The 20181-nt window shown below is 41.5% G+C and overlaps 1 protein-coding gene across 2 annotated transcripts in view; it reads left to right on the forward strand.

The window, feature by feature from the left end:
- LOC124184788 (transcription factor collier) overlaps positions 1-3958 on the forward strand; it is a 66766-nt gene extending 62808 nt beyond the window's left edge. The window contains exons 10-14 of one of the 2 annotated variants that reach the window (XM_046574886.1): positions 90-216; positions 312-611; positions 840-1073; positions 1791-1942; positions 2630-3954. In XM_046574886.1, coding sequence (XP_046430842.1) covers positions 90-216; positions 312-611; positions 840-1073; positions 1791-1921 — 792 coding nt within the window. In that variant the 3' untranslated portion in view covers positions 1922-1942; positions 2630-3954. Of the gene's footprint in view, positions 1-89; positions 217-311; positions 612-839; positions 1074-1790; positions 1943-2629 lie in introns of both variants that reach the window. The other variant, XM_046574887.1, reaches the window with a different exon arrangement.
- Positions 3959-20181: the final 16223 nt, after the last annotated feature.

Genomic DNA, 20181 nt, shown 5'->3' on the forward strand with positions numbered 1-20181 from the left:
CTCACGCCTCGAGTACACTATTTTTTTATCGTCCGCCGGTATGTCGTAGGAAAGAATGTCTCGAGTTGAAAGACCATAATCTATTTCAGCTGATCACACCGCACGCCATCAGGGTCCAGACGCCACCACGGCACATACCGGGAGTCGTCGAAGTGACGCTATCCTATAAGAATAAACAACTTTGCAAAGGAGCACCGGGCCGGTTTGTCTACGTTTGTGAGTATCCTGCGCTTTTCACAATCAGCTTCTCCCGTCGACCTAAGAATTAGCGAAAACCAACTCTGAAATACCATTTCTCACCCGCCCCGCAGCACTGAACGAACCAACGATCGACTACGGGTTCCAGAGGTTGCAGAAACTCATCCCCAGGCATCCCGGTGACCCGGAAAAGCTTCCGAAGGAAATAATACTGAAGAGGGCGGCTGACCTGGCAGAAGCTTTGTACAGCATGCCGAGGGGTGGGAACGCGGGCATCACCGGGGCGCCCAGAAGCCCGGGTTCCGGTCATCCTCCGCCACCGCCAACGTCCACCTCCGCCACAGCCTTCAACTCTTATACAGGCCAGCTAGCCGTCACCGTGCAAGAAAACGGTAGCGCTAAATGGACCGACGGTAAGTTCGCGTCTCGTATCAATTCCTCAAACTGCCGGACTGCGGAACTTTCGTCGCTTTTTTCGAACTTGTCAACCTATCGTTGAGCGTAACATTTTCCTCCCCAATCACAAACAATCTTCCGACGCGGTTGATCGATTCTTCGTTACCGTACTGATGAGGCAACGTCTTCGAGCTGAGTGATCGGATACTGATGCGTTGATCTGACGTGCAGGTTTCTATTTCTAGACGGTGGCTCGGTGACGACGGGAGCCGGGGGAGGTGGCGGCGGCAGCGTCGGGGGCAGTGCGGACGCCTACCGGCAGAGCAGCAGCGTCAGCCCCCGCGGGGGTGGCACTGGCGGTGGCTACTGTGGGAGCAGCGCGAGCACCCCACACAGTCACAGTACCGCCGGAAGCTACTCAGCCGCTACCAACCCCTACACGGTTCCCCTACCCGGAAGTCCGACCCTCTACAACTCCCGTAAGTATTTCCAATCCCCGCGCACTCTTTATTCCTATTTCTCTCACTGACGCTTCGTCCGGCCTCTTCCATTCCCGTATGCCGCCCGGTGCAAATTTTATACTTGCAGTTCCTGATATGTATATGTCAGTCAGCACCGAAAGATTCACGTATAATACTCAGACGAATGTAGGGAATTATTCCTAAGGCCCTTCGGTGAAAGCACGAGGGTATCAGATTGAAAAAAGGTGGCACGGTTACCCGTTAGAGAAATTATAAAACGAGAAAAAATACAGTGATGAATTTTTTTCTTTGTTTATTGAGATTCAAATTCAGTTATAGCAACTAATCAGCAATAAATGAGCAGCAAAATCCCATGTAGGTTTGTCTTACTAAATTTTATTGGTAATATTGTGAAATACTGTATCACAGTTGTGAACGTAATAATAAAAGTGGAAACACAGAATCATGTGAGAAATGTCAAGATGAACAGAATGATCACCATTGATCACGCTGAACATAATTAATTGCATGCGCCTAACCTGCACGATGTTGAATAGCGTATATTTCGCGTTTTTGTATACCCGTTGCTATAAATGCAGGAAGTGAAAAGCTTTTTAGACGAATGCATGATTATGTGAGCTCACGAAAAACCACCCGCAGCGCGAGTGACACGCTTATTTAAGTTGTTTTTAACTGCACGTACACTTATCGTTTCTCGAATGATTTTCGTTTTAGCGCACGAACAGTACGGCATTTTCTATTCGTCCGGCGACGCCAGCGCTTTCGCCCCGGTCCTGAGACCCCCGACTTCCTCGGTCCCGTCGCACTGGCCCACCCAGCATCACCTCGCTACCGCAGCACAGTAACCGATATACTAATTCAACAACGTACGTATACCAGGCACACACGTAAATGCAACAACTACCCTGCAGCCTACCCGCATGTCTATGTTATGCTCGGAACTTAAGCATGCATGCACAACGATTCTGGAATAATTTTACCAAGTCCAGGGGAAACTCATATCAAGAAACGTAGAAGCAGGTAGAACTTGACGCCACAGGAACCGCACGTTTGACTCGTGTAATAAGTCCTCAATACAGATGGGTATCAGGAATGATATGATTTTGTTTCGCGAAGATTTTCCCCTAGTATTCACTGAATTACTTACTGTCTTTTACCACCGTGGCTTGACCGACTCGCTGTATAATGAACTTGTCGAAGCCTTCGTGTTTCGATATTTCCCTTTAGTCAATGGATACAAGACGTCCATTCGAAAGGTATAATCAAGTTATTTGACATTGAGTGTGAAGAGCTCGAGTAATAGTTATCCGTTGCAATGGTAAATTTAACCTTGATATCACTTATTCTATCTTTAATTGATCGTGAAGTAGAAATTTTCGCTTTTTACCCAAATTCAATGTGCTTTTCGGAAGGGTATGGAAAATTAGCACTAGGCATGTACATTCCTCGTTTCATACCTCCGTGAATTAACGGCTGATCATTAGCGATGTATTATCCCAAGTTCGTAAGAGAGGACAGCACCTAACGTATGACTGAAAGTGGCCATGTTGCAGGGTTAGGAGGAGTCGTGGGTTCGCCGTTCAACATGAACCCGTTCATGCTGCCAACCTGCAGCCAGGGCTACTCAGCCGCTGGTAGTCCTCTGCTGTCAACTTCCGGCAAATAGTGTTACGAAATCTAAGCTTCCTCTAGGAGTGGCGACTTCCGGGTGGATCGCTGACCTAGGCGAAGCTTAGATGGTGAACGAGCGATGAAGAGAGAAGATGAAGTACCCAGAGCAGACCATCGCGATGAATGTGTACACATTAATGAAAAATTCGGCATACGCATATTATGTATGAATTTATGGGTACATGTATTTATGTATAATAGTGACCAGTAAGATGATAAATTTATGCTAGTGATAGCTAGGAAAGTTTCTTTTGTTTCTGTGTTCTTGTTTTCATTTGTTTTACGAAATTTTTAAATCGACGTTATTTCGAAGAATACCAGTGCAAATTTATTAGAAGTATAAGAAGCAACACATGTATAATGATAAAGCGTTATATATAGTAGCGAGTAAGAAATAAGGAATATACATATCGCAGCTACTGAGGAGTTAGTATTTACCAATAGTTTATTGTATCGACAAATATGTATGCAGATATGTATGTACATAGGTTTACAGAAGGATATATTCACATATGTCAATGTATGTATATGATGCATCATAATTTTATTACACGCAATTATTACAGTACCGTTTCTCTGCAGGTTTCTTCTTTCTCTGGGAGTCGTGATTTTTTTCTTTTTCCAATTCGTCCACTCCGCATAATATTTGATAGGTTGTATTCGTAAAAGGGAAAGGTTTTTCTGAATGACGCATACGTACGATAAGCATAGCTACGCAATTTGTACGGAATGGATATTTCTAACCGAATTCTAAAATGACTGAAACAGCTGTGAAACGCTGTGTAGTCGGAGACATATCGCTTTTGAAACACAGTAATTTTCAATCTAAGAGAAAAAATACCAAATGAATATGTGACATAATGAAAGAGAGACTGGTGAAAAAAAAAAAAAACAACCAATTAATAAAAAATGTTATCGATTTCGAAATGATGAAACTATTCTTTCCGTAAGTACAACACAACTCCTTAAAATATACATATATTATACATAGTTAGGTAGATTATACACATACGTATGTAATTATATATTATGATGTGATTTGTAAAATACGTGTAAATATTGTTACAATGTACAAATTATTTCCAACTCAACGAAAAATGAATATAACGGGGCAGGGAAAACGGGGGGAGGGGGTGAATTTAAATAAAAGCGATTGTAGATTCGAATAACGCTAATTAACGGATTCAAAAATAAAACTTGACTCTGAGCATATAAATAGATGTAAATGATTTTATTCCACCCATAACTCTAGTGTAGCCGAAAAATATTTTAACAAAAATCATAGCGGTCCCCTCTTCGTTAAGAGCAGGCCAATATGAACCATTCTTGTAAATTGCATTGTACAATCAATTGATTGCATACAAAACAGCAAACAAGAAGTTTCAAGGATACTGTTGGATTGCACGTTCGATTTTGGAGAAATTATTTTTCAACGCAGACATCAGAACTTTCCGACGCATTTGTCGACGAAACCTGTTTATGATTTATCATATGTAAGATGTATACGAAAATCAGAGTACAGATTAGTTTATTGCAATTATTAGCACTATGTATTAACGATTACAAAAACGATCATTACTGATACTATTATTTTTGTAATGAAGATATTCATAATTGGATTTTAATTATGAGTATTATTGTTGCTTACTTCAATCAAAGCGTTCCTGATTCGCGAATTGGGACCTGACGATAATAGCTGTATCCTTACGTTGTTAAGACTGCAACACTATACGGTACACTGGAAATTTCTCCAATATTCATTTCGATCAACCGCGATCCTAAGCAGAGTATTTTCTTCGGAAGACTGGTGAACTTCTGAGGAAATAACAAGAATATTGTTTGATCCACAACTAAAAACATACATCGTCGTTTCTCCGTTTATCAGTGATGACTCTAACAGAGTTGATCGTTTCGACTTGAAAATATGAGGAGCTGTTATTTTAACTCAATAACCGGAACCTAAAGTGAGTATTATACTATTTTGAGGTGAAAAATTGATGAATATGAAAATCCATGTGGGGAAACCTTCTCAAACTGTAGGGTCCCTAACGTGCTTCATTGCTTTTGTTTCAACCGAAAACTTGTGATCCACTGCTCGTAGGGAATCTTATTGTACTGATTAGATAGCCAAATGTCTGAAGGAGACATATGCGAAGGGGTTGACCTTACTCTTTTTTCATTTTGGAACCAACAAATTTTTGGTCTCAGATTCGATTTGTATCATCCTTGCCTGACTAACAGGACCCCCAGGAACTCAGAAATCGCAGCGAAAATGGCGAGGGATCAACAGGGGAGAAATAACGAAGGAAAAGGCAGCTGGTGAAAGATGTCGAAAATTCAGGTTTCTGTTTTTTGGCTGTAACTTCCGATGCGTTGATCGCAGCGTATTGAAACTGCATCCAATCGATTTTTCTCGCAAAATTAAGTCGGAATAGCGACACAATTGATTTATTCCAGCACTTTCGAAAATCGCGAAAATTTTCGCCAAAAATACAAAGGGGTTAACCTTCCTTTTTTTTTTGACCGAAAAATTTTTCGTCTTAGAATTGATTCGTATGACTCTTTCCCGACCAATTGGACCCCAAGGAACTCAGAAAACGCAGCAGAAGGAGCGTGGGATCAACGGGAGAGAAGATACGAGGAAAAAAGCACCTGCTGAAAAATGTCGAAAATTCATGTTTTCGTTTTTTGGCTGTAACTTTCGATGCGTTGATCGCAGCGTATTGGGACTGCGCCCAATCGATTTCTCTCGCAAAATTACGTCGGAATAGTGCATGAAAGAATTGATTCCAGCACTCTTGAAAATCGCGAAAATTTTCGCCAAAGATACAAAGGGGTTAACCTTCCTTTTTTTTTGACGAAAAAATTTTTCGTCTTGGAATTGATTCGTGTGACTCTTTCCCGACCAATTGGACCCCAAGGAACTCAGAAAACGCAGCAGAAGGAGCGTGGGATCAACGGGAGAGAAGATACGAGGGAAAAAGCACCTGCTGAAAAATGTCGAAAATTCATGTTTTCGTTTTTTGGCTGTAACTTTCGATGCGTTGATCGCAGCGTATTGGGACTGCGCCCAATCGATTTCTCTCGCAAAATTACGTCGGAATAGTGCATGAAAGAATTGATTCCAGCACTTTTGAAAATCGCGAAAATTTTCGCCAAAAATACAAAGGGGTTAACCTTCCTTTTTTTTTGACCAAAAAATTTTTCGTCTTAGAATTGATTCGTGTGACTCTTTCCCGACCAATTGGACCCCAAGGAACTCAGAAAACGCAGCAGAAGGAGCGTGGGATCAACGGGAGAGAAGATACAAGGAAAAAAGCACGTGCTGAAAAATGTCGAAAATTCATGTTTTCGTTTTTTGGCTGTAACTTTCGATGCGTTGATCGCAGCGTATTGGGACTGCGCCCAATCGATTTCTCTCGCAAAATTACGTCGGAATAGTGCATGAAAGAATTGATTCCAGCACTTTTGAAAATCGCGAAAATTTTCGCCAAAAATACAAAGGGGTTAACCTTCCTTTTTTTTTGACCAAAAAATTTTTCGTCTTAGAATTGATTCGTATGACTCTTTCCCGACCAATTGGACCCCAAGGAACTCAGAAAACGCAGCAGCAGGAGCGTGGGATCAACGGGAGAGAAGATACGAGGAAAAAAGCACCTGCTGAAAAATGTCGAAAATTCATGTTTTCGTTTTTTGGCTGTAACTTTCGATGCGTTGATCGCAGCGTATTGGGTCTGCGCCCAATCGATTTCTCTCGCAAAATTACGTCGGAATAGTGCATGAAAGAATTGATTCCAGCACTCTTGAAAATCGCGAAAATTTTCGCCAAAGATACAAAGGGGTTAACCTTCCTTTTTTTTTGACCAAAAGATTTTTCGTCTTGGAATTGATTCGTGTGACTCTTTCCCGACCAATTGGACCCCAAAGAACTCAGAAAACGCAGCAAAAGGAGCGTGGGATCAACGGAAGAGAAGATACGAGGAAAAAAGCACCTGCTGAAAAATGTCGATAATTCATGTTTTCGTTTTTTGGCTGTAACTTTCGATGCGTTGATCGCAGCGTATTGGGACTGCGCCCAATCGATTTCTCTCGCAAAATTACGTCGGAATAGTGCATGAAAGAATTGATTCCAGCACTTTTGAAAATCGCGAAAATTTTCGCCAAAAATACAAAGGGGTTAACCTTCCTTTTTTTTTGACCAAAAAATTTTTCGTCTTAGAATTGATTCGTATGACTCTTTCCCGACCAATTGGACCCCAAGGAACTCAGAAAACGCAGCAGAAGGAGCGTGGGATCAACGCGAGAGAAGATACGAGGAAAAAAGCACCTGCTGAAAAATGTCGAAAATTCATGTTTTCGTTTTTTGGCTGTAACTTTCGATGCGTTGATCGCAGCGTATTGGGACTGCGCCCAATCGATTTCTCTCGCAAAATTACGTCGGAATAGTGCATGAAAGAATTGATTCCAGCACTTTTGAAAATCGCGAAAATTTTCGCCAAAAATACAAAGGGGTTAACCTTCCTTTTTTTTTGACCGAAAAATTTTTCGTCTTAGAATTGATTCGTATGACTCTTTCCCGACCAATCGGACCCCAAGGAACTCAGAAAACGCAGCAGAAGGAGCGTGGGATCAACGGGAGAGAAGATACGAGGAAAAAAGCACCTGCTGAAAAATGTCGAAAATTCATGTTTTCGTTTTTTGGCTGTAACTTTCGATGCGTTGATCGCAGCGTATTGGGACTGCGCCCAATCGATTTCTCTCGCAAAATTACGTCGGAATAGTGCATGAAAGAATTGATTCCAGCACTTTTGAAAATCGCGAAAATTTTCGCCAAAAATACAAAGGGGTTAACCTTCCTTTTTTTTTGACCGAAAAATTTTTCGTCTTAGAATTGATTCGTATGACTCTTTCCCGACCAATTGGACCCCAAGGAACTCAGAAAACGCAGCAGAAGGAGCGTGGGATCAACGGGAGAGAAGATACGAGGAAAAACGCACCTGCTGAAAAATGTCGAAAATTCATGTTTTCGTTTTTTGGCTGTAACTTTCGATGCGTTGATCGCAGCGTATTGGGACTGCGCCCAATCGATTTCTCTCGCGAAATTACGTCGGAATAGTGCATGAAAGAATTGATTCCAGCACTCTTGAAAATCGCGAAAATTTTCGCCAAAGATACAAAGGGGTTAACCTTCCTTTTTTTTTGACCAAAAAATTTTTCGTCTTGGAATTGATTCGTGTGACTCTTTCCCGACCAATTGGACCCCAAAGAACTCAGAAAACGCAGCAGAAGGAGCGTGGGATCAACGGGAGAGAAGATACGAGGAAAAAAGCACCTGCTGAAAAATGTCGAAAATTCATGTTTTCGTTTTTTGGCTGTAACTTTCGATGCGTTGATCGCAGCGTATTGGGACTGCGCCCAATCGATTTCTCTCGCAAAATTACGTCGGAATAGTGCATGAAAGAATTGATTCCAGCACTTTTGAAAATCGCGAAAATTTTCGCCAAAAATACAAAGGGGTTAACCTTCCTTTTTTTTTGACCAAAAAATTTTTCGTCTTAGAATTGATTCGTATGACTCTTTCCCGACCAATTGGACCCCAAGGAACTAAGAAAACGCAGCAGAAGGAGCGTGGGATCAACGGGAGAGAAGATACGAGGAAAAAAGCACCTGCTGAAAAATGTCGAAAATTCATGTTTTCGTTTTTTGGCTGTAACTTTCGATGCGTTGATCGCAGCGTATTGGGACTGCGCCCAATCGATTTCTCTCGCAAAATTACGTCGGAATAGTGCATGAAAGAATTGATTCCAGCACTTTTGAAAATCGCGAAAATTTTCGCCAAAAATACAAAGGGGTTAACCTTCCTTTTTTTTTGACCAAAAAATTTTTCGTCTTAGAATTGATTCGTATGACTCCTTTCCGACCAATTGGACCCAAAGGAACTCAGAAAACGCAGCAGAAGGAGCGTGGGATCAACGGGAGAGAAGATACGAGGAAAAAAGCACCTGCTGAAAAATGTCGAAAATTCATGTTTTCGTTTTTTGGCTGTAACTTTCGATGCGTTGATCGCAGCGTATTGGGACTGCGCCCAATCGATTTCTCTCGCAAAATTACGTCGGAATAGTGCATGAAAGAATTGATTCCAGCACTTTTGAAAATCGCGAAAATTTCCGCCAAAAATACAAAGGGGTTAACCTTCCTTTTTTTTTGACCAAAAAATTTTTCGTCTTAGAATTGATTCGTATGACTCTTTCCCGACCAATTGGACCCCAAGGAACTCAGAAAACGCAGCAGAAGGAGCGTGGGATCAACGGGAGAGAAGATACGAGGAAAAAAGCACCTGCTGAAAAAAGTCGAAAATTCATGTTTTCGTTTTTTGGCTGTAACTTTCGATGCGTTGATCGCAGCGTATTGGGACTGCGCCCAATCGATTTCTCTCGCAAAATTACGTCGGAATAGTGCATGAAAGAATTGATTCCAGCACTTTTGAAAATCGCGAAAATTTTCGCCAAAAATACAAAGGGGTTAACCTTCCTTTTTTTTTGACCAAAAAATTTTTCGTCTTACAATTGATTCGTATGACTCTTTCCCGACCAATTGGACCCCAAGGAACTCAGAAAACGCAGCAGAAGGAGCGTGGGATCAACGGGAGAGAAGATACGAGGAAAAAAGCACCTGCTGAAAAAAGTCGAAAATTCATGTTTTCGTTTTTTGGCTGTAACTTTCGATGCGTTGATCGCAGCGTATTGGGACTGCGCCCAATCGATTTCTCTCGCAAAATTACGTCGGAATAGTGCATGAAAGAATTGATTCCAGCACTTTTGAAAATCGCGAAAATTTTCGCCAAAAATACAAAGGGGTTAACCTTCCTTTTTTTTTGACCAAAAAATTTTTCGTCTTAGAATTGATTCGTATGACTCTTTCCCGACCAATTGGACCCCAAGGAACTAAGAAAACGCAGCAGAAGGAGCGTGGGATCAACGGGAGAGAAGATACGAGAAAAAAAGCACCTGCTGAAAAATGTCGAAAATTCATGTTTTCGTTTTTTGGCTGTAACTTTCGATGCGTTGATCGCAGCGTATTGGGACTGCGCCCAATCGATTTCTCTCGCAAAATTACGTCGGAATAGTGCATGAAAGGATTGATTCCAGCACTTTTGAAAATCGCGAAAATTTTCGCCAAAAATACAAAGGGGTTAACCTTCCTTTTTTTTTGACCAAAAAATTTTTCGTCTTAGAATTGATTCGTATGACTCTTTCCCGACCAATCGGACCCCAAGGAACTCAGAAAACGCAGCAGAAGGAGCGTGGGATCAACGGGAGAGAAGATACGAGGAAAAAAGCACCTGCTGAAAAATGTCGAAAATTCATGTTTTCGTTTTTTGGCTGTAACTTTCGATGCGTTGATCGCAGCGTATTGGGACTGCGCCCAATCGATGTCTCTCGCAAAATTACGTCGGAATAGTGCATGAAAGAATTGATTCCAGCACTTTTGAAAATCGCGAAAATTTTCGCCAAAAATACAAAGGGGTTAACCTTCCTTTTTTTTTGACCAAAAAATTTTTCGTCTTCGAATTGATTCGTATGACTCTTTCCCGACCAATTGGACCCCAAGGAACTCAGAAAACGCAGCAGAAGGAGCGTGGGATCAACGGGAGAGAAGATACGAGGAAAAAAGCACCTGCTGAAAAATGTCGAAAATTCATGTTTTCGTTTTTTGGCTGTAACTTTTGATGCGTTGATCGCAGCGTATTGGGACTGCGCCCAATCGATTTCTCTCGCAAAATTACGTCGGAATAGTGCATGAAAGAATTGATTCCAGCACTTTTGAAAATCGCGAAAATTTTCGCCAAAAATACAAAGGGGTTAACCTTCCTTTTTTTTTGACCAAAAAATTTTTCGTCTTAGAATTGATTCGTATGACTCTTTCCCGACCAATTGGACCCCAAGGAACTCAGAAAATGCAGCAGAAGGAGCGTGGGATCAACGGGAGAGAAGATACGAGGAAAAAAGCACCTGCTGAAAAATGTCGAAAATTCATGTTTTCGTTTTTTGGCTGTAACTTTCGATGCGTTGATCGCAGCGTATTGGGACTGCGCCCAATCGATTTCTCTCGCAAAATTACGTCGGAATAGTGCATGAAAGAATTGATTCCAGCACTTTTGAAAATCGCGAAAATTTTCGCCAAAAATACAAAGGGGTTAACCTTCCTTTTTTTTTGACCAAAAAATTTTTCGTCTTAGAATTGATTCGTATGACTCCTTTCCGACCAATTGGACCCAAAGGAACTCAGAAAACGCAGCAGAAGGAGCGTGGGATCAACGGGAGAGAAGATACGAGGAAAAAAGCACCTGCTGAAAAATGTCGAAAATTCATGTTTTCGTTTTTTGGCTGTAACTTTCGATGCGTTGATCGCAGCGTATTGGGACTGCGCCCAATCGATTTCTTTCGCAAAATTACGTCGGAATAGTGCATGAAAGAATTGATTCCAGCACTTTTGAAAATCGCGAAAATTTTCGCCAAAAATACAAAGGGGTTAACCTTCCTTTTTTTTTGACCAAAAAATTTTTCGTCTTAGAATTGATTCGTATGACTCTTTCCCGACCAATTGGACCCCAAGGAACTCAGAAAACGCAGCAGAAGGAGCGTGGGATCAACGGGAGAGAAGATACGAGGAAAAAAGCACCTGCTGAAAAATGTCGAAAATTCATGTTTTCGTTTTTTGGCTGTAACTTTCGATGCGTTGATCGCAGCGTATTGGGACTGCGCCCAATCGATTTCTCTCGCAAAATTACGTCGGAATAGTGCATGAAAGAATTGATTCCAGCACTTTTGAAAATCGCGAAAATTTTCGCCAAAAATACAAAGGGGTTAACCTTCCTTTTTTTTTGACCAAAAAATTTTTCGTCTTAGAATTGATTCGTATGACTCCTTTCCGACCAATTGGACCCAAAGGAACTCAGAAAACGCAGCAGAAGGAGCGTGGGATCAACGGGAGAGAAGATACGAGGAAAAAAGCACCTGCTGAAAAATGTCGAAAATTCATGTTTTCGTTTTTTGGCTGTAACTTTCGATGCGTTGATCGCAGCGTATTGGGACTGCGCCTAATCGATTTCTCTCGCAAAATTACGTCGGAATAGTGCATGAAAGAATTGATTCCAGCACTTTTGAAAATCGCGAAAATTTTCGCCAAAAATACAAAGGGGTTAACCTTCCTTTTTTTTTGACCAAAAAATTTTTCGTCTTACAATTGATTCGTATGACTCTTTCCCGACCAATTGGACCCCAAGGGACTCAGAAAACGCAGCAGAAGGAGCGTGGGATCAACGGGAGAGAAGATACGAGGAAAAAAGCACCTGCTGAAAAATGTCGAAAATTCATGTTTTCGTTTTTTGGCTGTAACTTTCGATGCGTTGATCGCAGCGTATTGGGACTGCGCCCAATCGATTTCTCTCGCAAAATTACGTCGGAATAGTGCATGAAAGAATTGATTCCAGCACTTTTGAAAATCGCGAAAATTTTCGCCAAAAATACAAAGGGGTTAACCTTCCTTTTTTTTTGACCAAAAAATTTTTCGTCTTACAATTGATTCGTATGACTCTTTCCCGACCAATTGGACCCCAAGGAACTCAGAAAACGCAGCAGAAGGAGCGTGGGATCAACGGGAGAGAAGATACGAGGAAAAAAGCACCTGCTGAAAAAAGTCGAAAATTCATGTTTTCGTTTTTTGGCTGTAACTTTCGATGCGTTGATCGCAGCGTATTGGGACTGCGCCCAATCGATTTCTCTCGCAAAATTACGTCGGAATAGTGCATGAAAGAATTGATTCCAGCACTTTTGAAAATCGCGAAAATTTTCGCCAAAAATACAAAGGGGTTAACCTTCCTTTTTTTTTGACCAAAAAATTTTTCGTCTTACAATTGATTCGTATGACTCTTTCCCGACCAATTGGACCCCAAGGAACTCAGAAAACGCAGCAGAAGGAGCGTGGGATCAACGGGAGAGAAGATACGAGGAAAAACGCACCTGCTGAAAAATGTCGAAAATTCATGTTTTCGTTTTTTGGCTGTAACTTTCGATGCGTTGATCGCAGCGTATTGGGACTGCGCCCAATCGATTTCTCTCGCGAAATTACGTCGGAATAGTGCATGAAAGAATTGATTCCAGCACTCTTGAAAATCGCGAAAATTTTCGCCAAAGATACAAAGGGGTTAACCTTCCTTTTTTTTTGACCAAAAAATTTTTCGTCTTGGAATTGATTCGTGTGACTCTTTCCCGACCAATTGGACCCCAAAGAACTCAGAAAACGCAGCAGAAGGAGCGTGGGATCAACGGGAGAGAAGATACGAGGAAAAAAGCACCTGCTGAAAAATGTCGAAAATTCATGTTTTCGTTTTTTGGCTGTAACTTTCGATGCGTTGATCGCAGCGTATTGGGACTGCGCCCAATCGATTTCTCTCGCAAAATTACGTCGGAATAGTGCATGAAAGAATTGATTCCAGCACTTTTGAAAATCGCGAAAATTTTCGCCAAAAATACAAAGGGGTTAACCTTCCTTTTTTTTTGACCAAAAAATTTTTCGTCTTAGAATTGATTCGTATGACTCTTTCCCGACCAATTGGACCCCAAGGAACTAAGAAAACGCAGCAGAAGGAGCGTGGGATCAACGGGAGAGAAGATACGAGGAAAAAAGCACCTACTGAAAAATGTCGAAAATTCATGTTTTCGTTTTTTGGCTGTAACTTTCGATGCGTTGATCGCAGCGTATTGGGACTGCGCCCAATCGATTTCTCTCGCAAAATTACGTCGGAATAGTGCATGAAAGAATTGATTCCAGCACTTTTGAAAATCGCGAAAATTTTCGCCAAAAATACAAAGGGGTTAACCTTCCTTTTTTTTTGACCAAAAAATTTTTCGTCTTAGAATTGATTCGTATGACTCCTTTCCGACCAATTGGACCCAAAGGAACTCAGAAAACGCAGCAGAAGGAGCGTGGGATCAACGGGAGAGAAGATACGAGGAAAAAAGCACCTGCTGAAAAATGTCGAAAATTCATGTTTTCGTTTTTTGGCTGTAACTTTCGATGCGTTGATCGCAGCGTATTGGGACTGCGCCCAATCGATTTCTTTCGCAAAATTACGTCGGAATAGTGCATGAAAGAATTGATTCCAGCACTTTTGAAAATCGCGAAAATTTTCGCCAAAAATACAAAGGGGTTAACCTTCCTGTTTTTTTGACCAAAAAATTTTTCGTCTTAGAATTGATTCGTATGACTCTTTCCCGACCAATTGGACCCCAAGGAACTCAGAAAACGCAGCAGAAGGAGCGTGGGATCAACGGGAGAGAAGATACGAGGAAAAAAGCACCTGCTGAAAAATGTCGAAAATTCATGTTTTCGTTTTTTGGCTGTAACTTTCGATGCGTTGATCGCAGCGTATTGGGACTGCGCCCAATCGATTTCTCTCGCAAAATTACGTCGGAATAGTGCATGAAAGAATTGATTCCAGCACTTTTGAAAATCGCGAAAATTTTCGCCAAAAATACAAAGGGGTTAACCTTCCTTTTTTTTTGACCAAAAAATTTTTCGTCTTAGAATTGATTCGTATGACTCCTTTCCGACCAATTGGACCCAAAGGAACTCAGAAAACGCAGCAGAAGGAGCGTGGGATCAACGGGAGAGAAGATACGAGGAAAAAAGCACCAGCTGAAAAATGTCGAAAATTCATGTTTTCGTTTTTTGGCTGTAACTTTCGATGCGTTGATCGCAGCGTATTGGGACTGCGCCTAATCGATTTCTCTCGCAAAATTACGTCGGAATAGTGCATGAAAGAATTGATTCCAGCACTTTTGAAAATCGCGAAAATTTTCGCCAAAAATACAAAGGGGTTAACCTTCCTTTTTTTTTGACCAAAAAATTTTTCGTCTTACAATTGATTCGTATGACTCTTTCCCGACCAATTGGACCCCAAGGGACTCAGAAAACGCAGCAGAAGGAGCGTGGGATCAACGGGAGAGAAGATACGAGGAAAAAAGCACCTGCTGAAAAATGTCGAAAATTCATGTTTTCGTTTTTTGGCTGTAACTTTCGATGCGTTGATCGCAGCGTATTGGGACTGCGCCCAATCGATTTCTCTCGCGAAATTACGTCGGAATAGTGCATGAAAGAATTGATTCCAGCACTCTTGAAAATCGCGAAAATTTTCGCCAAAGATACAAAGGGGTTAACCTTCCTTTTTTTTTGACCAAAAAATTTTTCGTCTTGGAATTGATTCGTGTGACTCTTTCCCGACCAATTGGACCCCAAAGAACTCAGAAAACGCAGCAGAAGGAGCGTGGGATCAACGGGAGAGAAGATACGAGGAAAAAAGCACCTGCTGAAAAATGTCGAAAATTCATGTTTTCGTTTTTTGGCTGTAACTTTCGATGCGTTGATCGCAGCGTATTGGGACTGCGCCCAATCGATTTCTCTCGCAAAATTACGTCGGAATAGTGCATGAAAGAATTGATTCCAGCACTTTTGAAAATCGCGAAAATTTTCGCCAAAAATACAAACCTTCCTTTTTTTTTGACCAAAAAATTTTTCGTCTTAGAATTGATTCGTATGACTCTTTCCCGACCAATTGGACCCCAAGGAACTAAGAAAACGCAGCAGAAGGAGCGTGGGATCAACGGGAGAGAAGATACGAGGAAAAAAGCACCTGCTGAAAAATGTCGAAAATTCATGTTTTCGTTTTTTGGCTGTAACTTTCGATGCGTTGATCGCAGCGTATTGGGACTGCGCCCAATCGATTTCTCTCGCAAAATTACGTCGGAATAGTGCATGAAAGAATTGATTCCAGCACTTTTGAAAATCGCGAAAATTTTCGCCAAAAATACAAAGGGGTTAACCTTCCTTTTTTTTTGACCGAAAAATCTTTCGTCTTAGAATTGATTCGTATGACTCTTTCCCGACCAATTGGACCCCAAGGAACTCAGAAAACGCAGCAGAAGGAGCGTGGGATCAACGGGAGAGAAGATACGAGGAAAAACGCACCTGCTGAAAAATGTCGAAAATTCATGTTTTCGTTTTTTGGCTGTAACTTTCGATGCGTTGATCGCAGCGTATTGGGACTGCGCCCAATCGATTTCTCTCGCGAAATTACGTCGGAATAGTGCATGAAAGAATTGATTCCAGCACTCTTGAAAATCGCGAAAATTTTCGCCAAAGATACAAAGGGGTTAACCTTCCTTTTTTTTTGACCAAAAAATTTTTCGTCTTGGAATTGATTCGTGTGACTCTTTCCCGACCAATTGGACCCCAAAGAACTCAGAAAACGCAGCAGAAGGAGCGTGGGATCAACGGGAGAGAAGATACGAGGAAAAAAGCACCTGCTGAAAAATGTCGAAAATTCATGTTTTCGTTTTTTGGCTGTAACTTTCGATGCGTTGATCGCAGCGTATTGGGACTGCGCACAATCGATTTCTCTCGCAAAATTACGTCGGAATAGTGCATGAAAGAATTGATTCCAGCACTTTTGAAAATCGCGAAAATTTTCGCCAAAAATACAAAGGGGTTAACCTTCCTTTTTTTTTGACCAAAAAATTTTTCGTCTTAGAATTGATTCGTATGACTCTTTCCCGACCAATTGGACCCCAAGGAACTCAGAAAACGCAGCAGAAGGAGCGTGGGATCAACGGGAGAGAAGATACGAGGAAAAAAGCACCTGCTGAAAAATGTCGAAAATTCATGTTTTCGTTTTTTGGCTGTAACTTTCGATGCGTTGATCGCAGCGTATTGGGACTGCGCCCAATCGATTTCTCTCGCAAAATTACGTCGGAATAGTGCATGAAAGAATTGATTCCAGCACTTTTGAAAATCGCGAAAATTTTCGCCAAAAATACAAAGGGGTTAACCTTCCTTTTTTTTTGACCAAAAAATTTTTCGTCTTAGAATTGATTCGTATGACTCTTTCCCGACCAATTGGACCCCAAGGAACTCAGAAAACGCAGCAGAAGGAGCGTGGGATCAACGGGAGAGAAGATACGAGGAAAAAAGCACCTGCTGAAAAAAGTCGAAAATTCATGTTTTCGTTTTTTGGCTGTAACTTTCGATGCGTTGATCGCAGCGTATTGGGACTGCGCCCAATCGATTTCTCTCGCAAAATTACGTCGGAATAGTGCATGAAAGAATTGATTCCAGCACTTTTGAGAATCGCGAAAATTTTCGCCAAAAATACAAAGGGGTTAACCTTCCTTTTTTTTTGACCAAAAAATTTTTCGTCTTAGAATTGATTCGTATGACTCTTTCCCGACCAATTGGACCCCAAGGAACTCAGAAAACGCAGCAGAAGGAGCGTGGGATCAACGCGAGAGAAGATACGAGGAAAAAAGCACCTGCTGAAAAATGTCGAAAATTCATGTTTTCGTTTTTTGGCTGTAACTTTCGATGCGTTGATCGCAGCGTATTGGGACTGCGCCCAATCGATGTCTCTCGCAAAATTACGTCGGAATAGTGCATGAAAGAATTGATTCCAGCACTTTTGAAAATCGCGAAAATTTTCGCCAAAAATACAAAGGGGTTAACCTTCCTTTTTTTTTGACCAAAAAATTTTTCGTCTTCGAATTGATTCGTATGACTCTTTCCCGACCAATTGGACCCCAAGGAACTCAGAAAACGCAGCAGAAGGAGCGTGGGATCAACGGGAGAGAAGATACGAGGAAAAAAGCACCTGCTGAAAAATGTCGAAAATTCATGTTTTCGTTTTTTGGCTGTAACTTTTGATGCGTTGATCGCAGCGTATTGGGACTGCGCCCAATCGATTTCTCTCGCAAAATTACGTCGGAATAGTGCATGAAAGAATTGATTCCAGCACTTTTGAAAATCGCGAAAATTTTCGCCAAAAATACAAAGGGGTTAACCTTCCTGTTTTTTTGACCAAAAAATTTTTCGTCTTAGAATTGATTCGTATGACTCTTTCCCGACCAATTGGACCCCAAGGAACTCAGAAAACGCAGCAGAAGGAGCGTGGGATCAACGCGAGAGAAGATACGAGGAAAAAAGCACCTGCTGAAAAATGTCGAAAATTCATGTTTTCGTTTTTTGGCTGTAACTTTCGATGCGTTGATCGCAGCGTATTGGGACTGCCCCCAATCGATGTCTCTCGCAAAATTACGTCGGAATAGTGCATGAAAGAATTGATTCCAGCACTTTTGAAAATCGTGAAAATTTTCGCCAAAAATACAAAGGGGTTAACCTTCCTTTTTTTTTGACCAAAAAATTTTTCGTCTTCGAATTGATTCGTATGACTCTTTCCCGACCAATTGGACCCCAAGGAACTCAGAAAACGCAGCAGAAGGAGCGTGGGATCAACGGGAGAGAAGATACGAGGAAAAAAGCACCTGCTGAAAAATGTCGAAAATTCATGTTTTCGTTTTTTGGCTGTAACTTTTGATGCGTTGATCGCAGCGTATTGGGACTGCGCCCAATCGATTTCTCTCGCAAAATTACGTCGGAATAGTGCATGAAAGAATTGATTCCAGCACTTTTGAAAATCGCGAAAATTTTCGCCAAAAATACAAAGGGGTTAACCTTCCTTTTTTTTTGACCAAAAAATTTTTCGTCTCAGAATTGATTCGTATGACTCTTTCCCGACCAATTGGACCCCAAGGAACTCAGAAAATGCAGCAGAAGGAGCGTGGGATCAACGGGAGAGAAGATACGAGGAAAAAAGCACCTGCTGAAAAATGTCGAAAATTCATGTTTTCGTTTTTTGGCTGTAACTTTCGATGCGTTGATCGCAGCGTATTGGGACTGCGCCCAATCGATTTCTCTCGCAAAATTACGTCGGAATAGTGCATGAAAGAATTGATTCCAGCACTTTTGAAAATCGCGAAAATTTTCGCCAAAAATACAAAGGGGTTAACCTTCCTTTTTTTTTGACCGAAAAATTTTTCGTCTTAGAATTGATTCGTATGACCCTTTCCCGACCAATTGGACCCCAAGGAACTCAGAAAACGCAGCAGAAGGAGCGTGGGATCAACGGGAGAGAAGATACGAGGAAAAACGCACCTGCTGAAAAATGTCGAAAATTCATGTTTTCGTTTTTTGGCTGTAACTTTCGATGCGTTGATCGCAGCGTATTGGGACTGCGCCCAATCGATTTCTCTCGCGAAATTACGTCGGAATAGTGCATGAAAGAATTGATTCCAGCACTCTTGAAAATCGCGAGAATTTTCGCCAAAGATACAAAGGGGTTAACCTTCCTTTTTTTTTGACCAAAAGATTTTTCGTCTTGGAATTGATTCGTGTGACTCTTTCCCGACCAATTGGACCCCAAAGAACTCAGAAAACGCAGCAAAAGGAGCGTGGGATCAACGGAAGAGAAGATACGAGGAAAAAAGCACCTGCTGAAAAATGTCGATAATTCATGTTTTCGTTTTTTGGCTGTAACTTTCGATGCGTTGATCGCAGCGTATTGGGACTGCGCCCAATCGATTTCTCTCGCAAAATCACGTCGGAATAGTGCATGAAAGAATTGATTCCAGCACTTTTGAAAATCGCGAAAATTTTCGCCAAAAATACAAAGGGGTTAACCTTCCTTTTTTTTTGACCAAAAAATTTTTCGTCTTAGAATTGATTCGTATGACTCTTTCCCGACCAATTGGACCCCAAGGAACTAAGAAAACGCAGCAGAAGGAGCGTGGGATCAACGGGAGAGAAGATACGAGGAAAAAAGCACCTGCTGAAAAATGTCGAAAATTCATGTTTTCGTTTTTTGGCTGTAACTTTCGATGCGTTGATCGCAGCGTATTGGGACTGCGCCCAATCGATTTCTCTCGCAAAATTACGTCGGAATAGTGCATGAAAGAATTGATTCCAGCACTTTTGAAAATCGCGAAAATTTTCGCCAAAAATACAAAGGGGTTAACCTTCCTTTTTTTTTGACCAAAAAATTTTTCGTCTTAGAATTGATTCGTATGACTCCTTTCCGACCAATTGGACCCAAAGGAACTCAGAAAACGCAGCAGAAGGAGCGTGGGATCAACGGGAGAGAAGATACGAGGAAAAAAGCACCTGCTGAAAAATGTCGAAAATTCATGTTTTTGTTTTTTGGTTGTAACTTTCGATGCGTTGATCGCAGCGTATTGGGACTGCGCCCAATCGATTTCTCTCGCAAAATTACGTCGGAATAGTGCATGAAAGAATTGATTCCAGCACTTTTGAAAATCGCGAAAATTTTCGCCAAAAATACAAAGGGGTTAACCTTCCTTTTTTTTTGACCAAAAAATTTTTCGTCTTACAATTGATTCGTATGACTCTTTCCCGACCAATTGGACCCCAAGGGACTCAGAAAACGCAGCAGAAGGAGCGTGGGATCAACGGGAGAGAAGATACGAGGAAAAAAGCACCTGCTGAAAAAAGTCGAAAATTCATGTTTTCGTTTTTTGGCTGTAACTTT

The sequence above is a fragment of the Neodiprion fabricii genome, chromosome 6 (assembly GCF_021155785.1).
Source record: "Neodiprion fabricii isolate iyNeoFabr1 chromosome 6, iyNeoFabr1.1, whole genome shotgun sequence".
In the NCBI taxonomy this organism is placed as follows: Eukaryota; Metazoa; Arthropoda; class Insecta; order Hymenoptera; family Diprionidae; genus Neodiprion; species Neodiprion fabricii.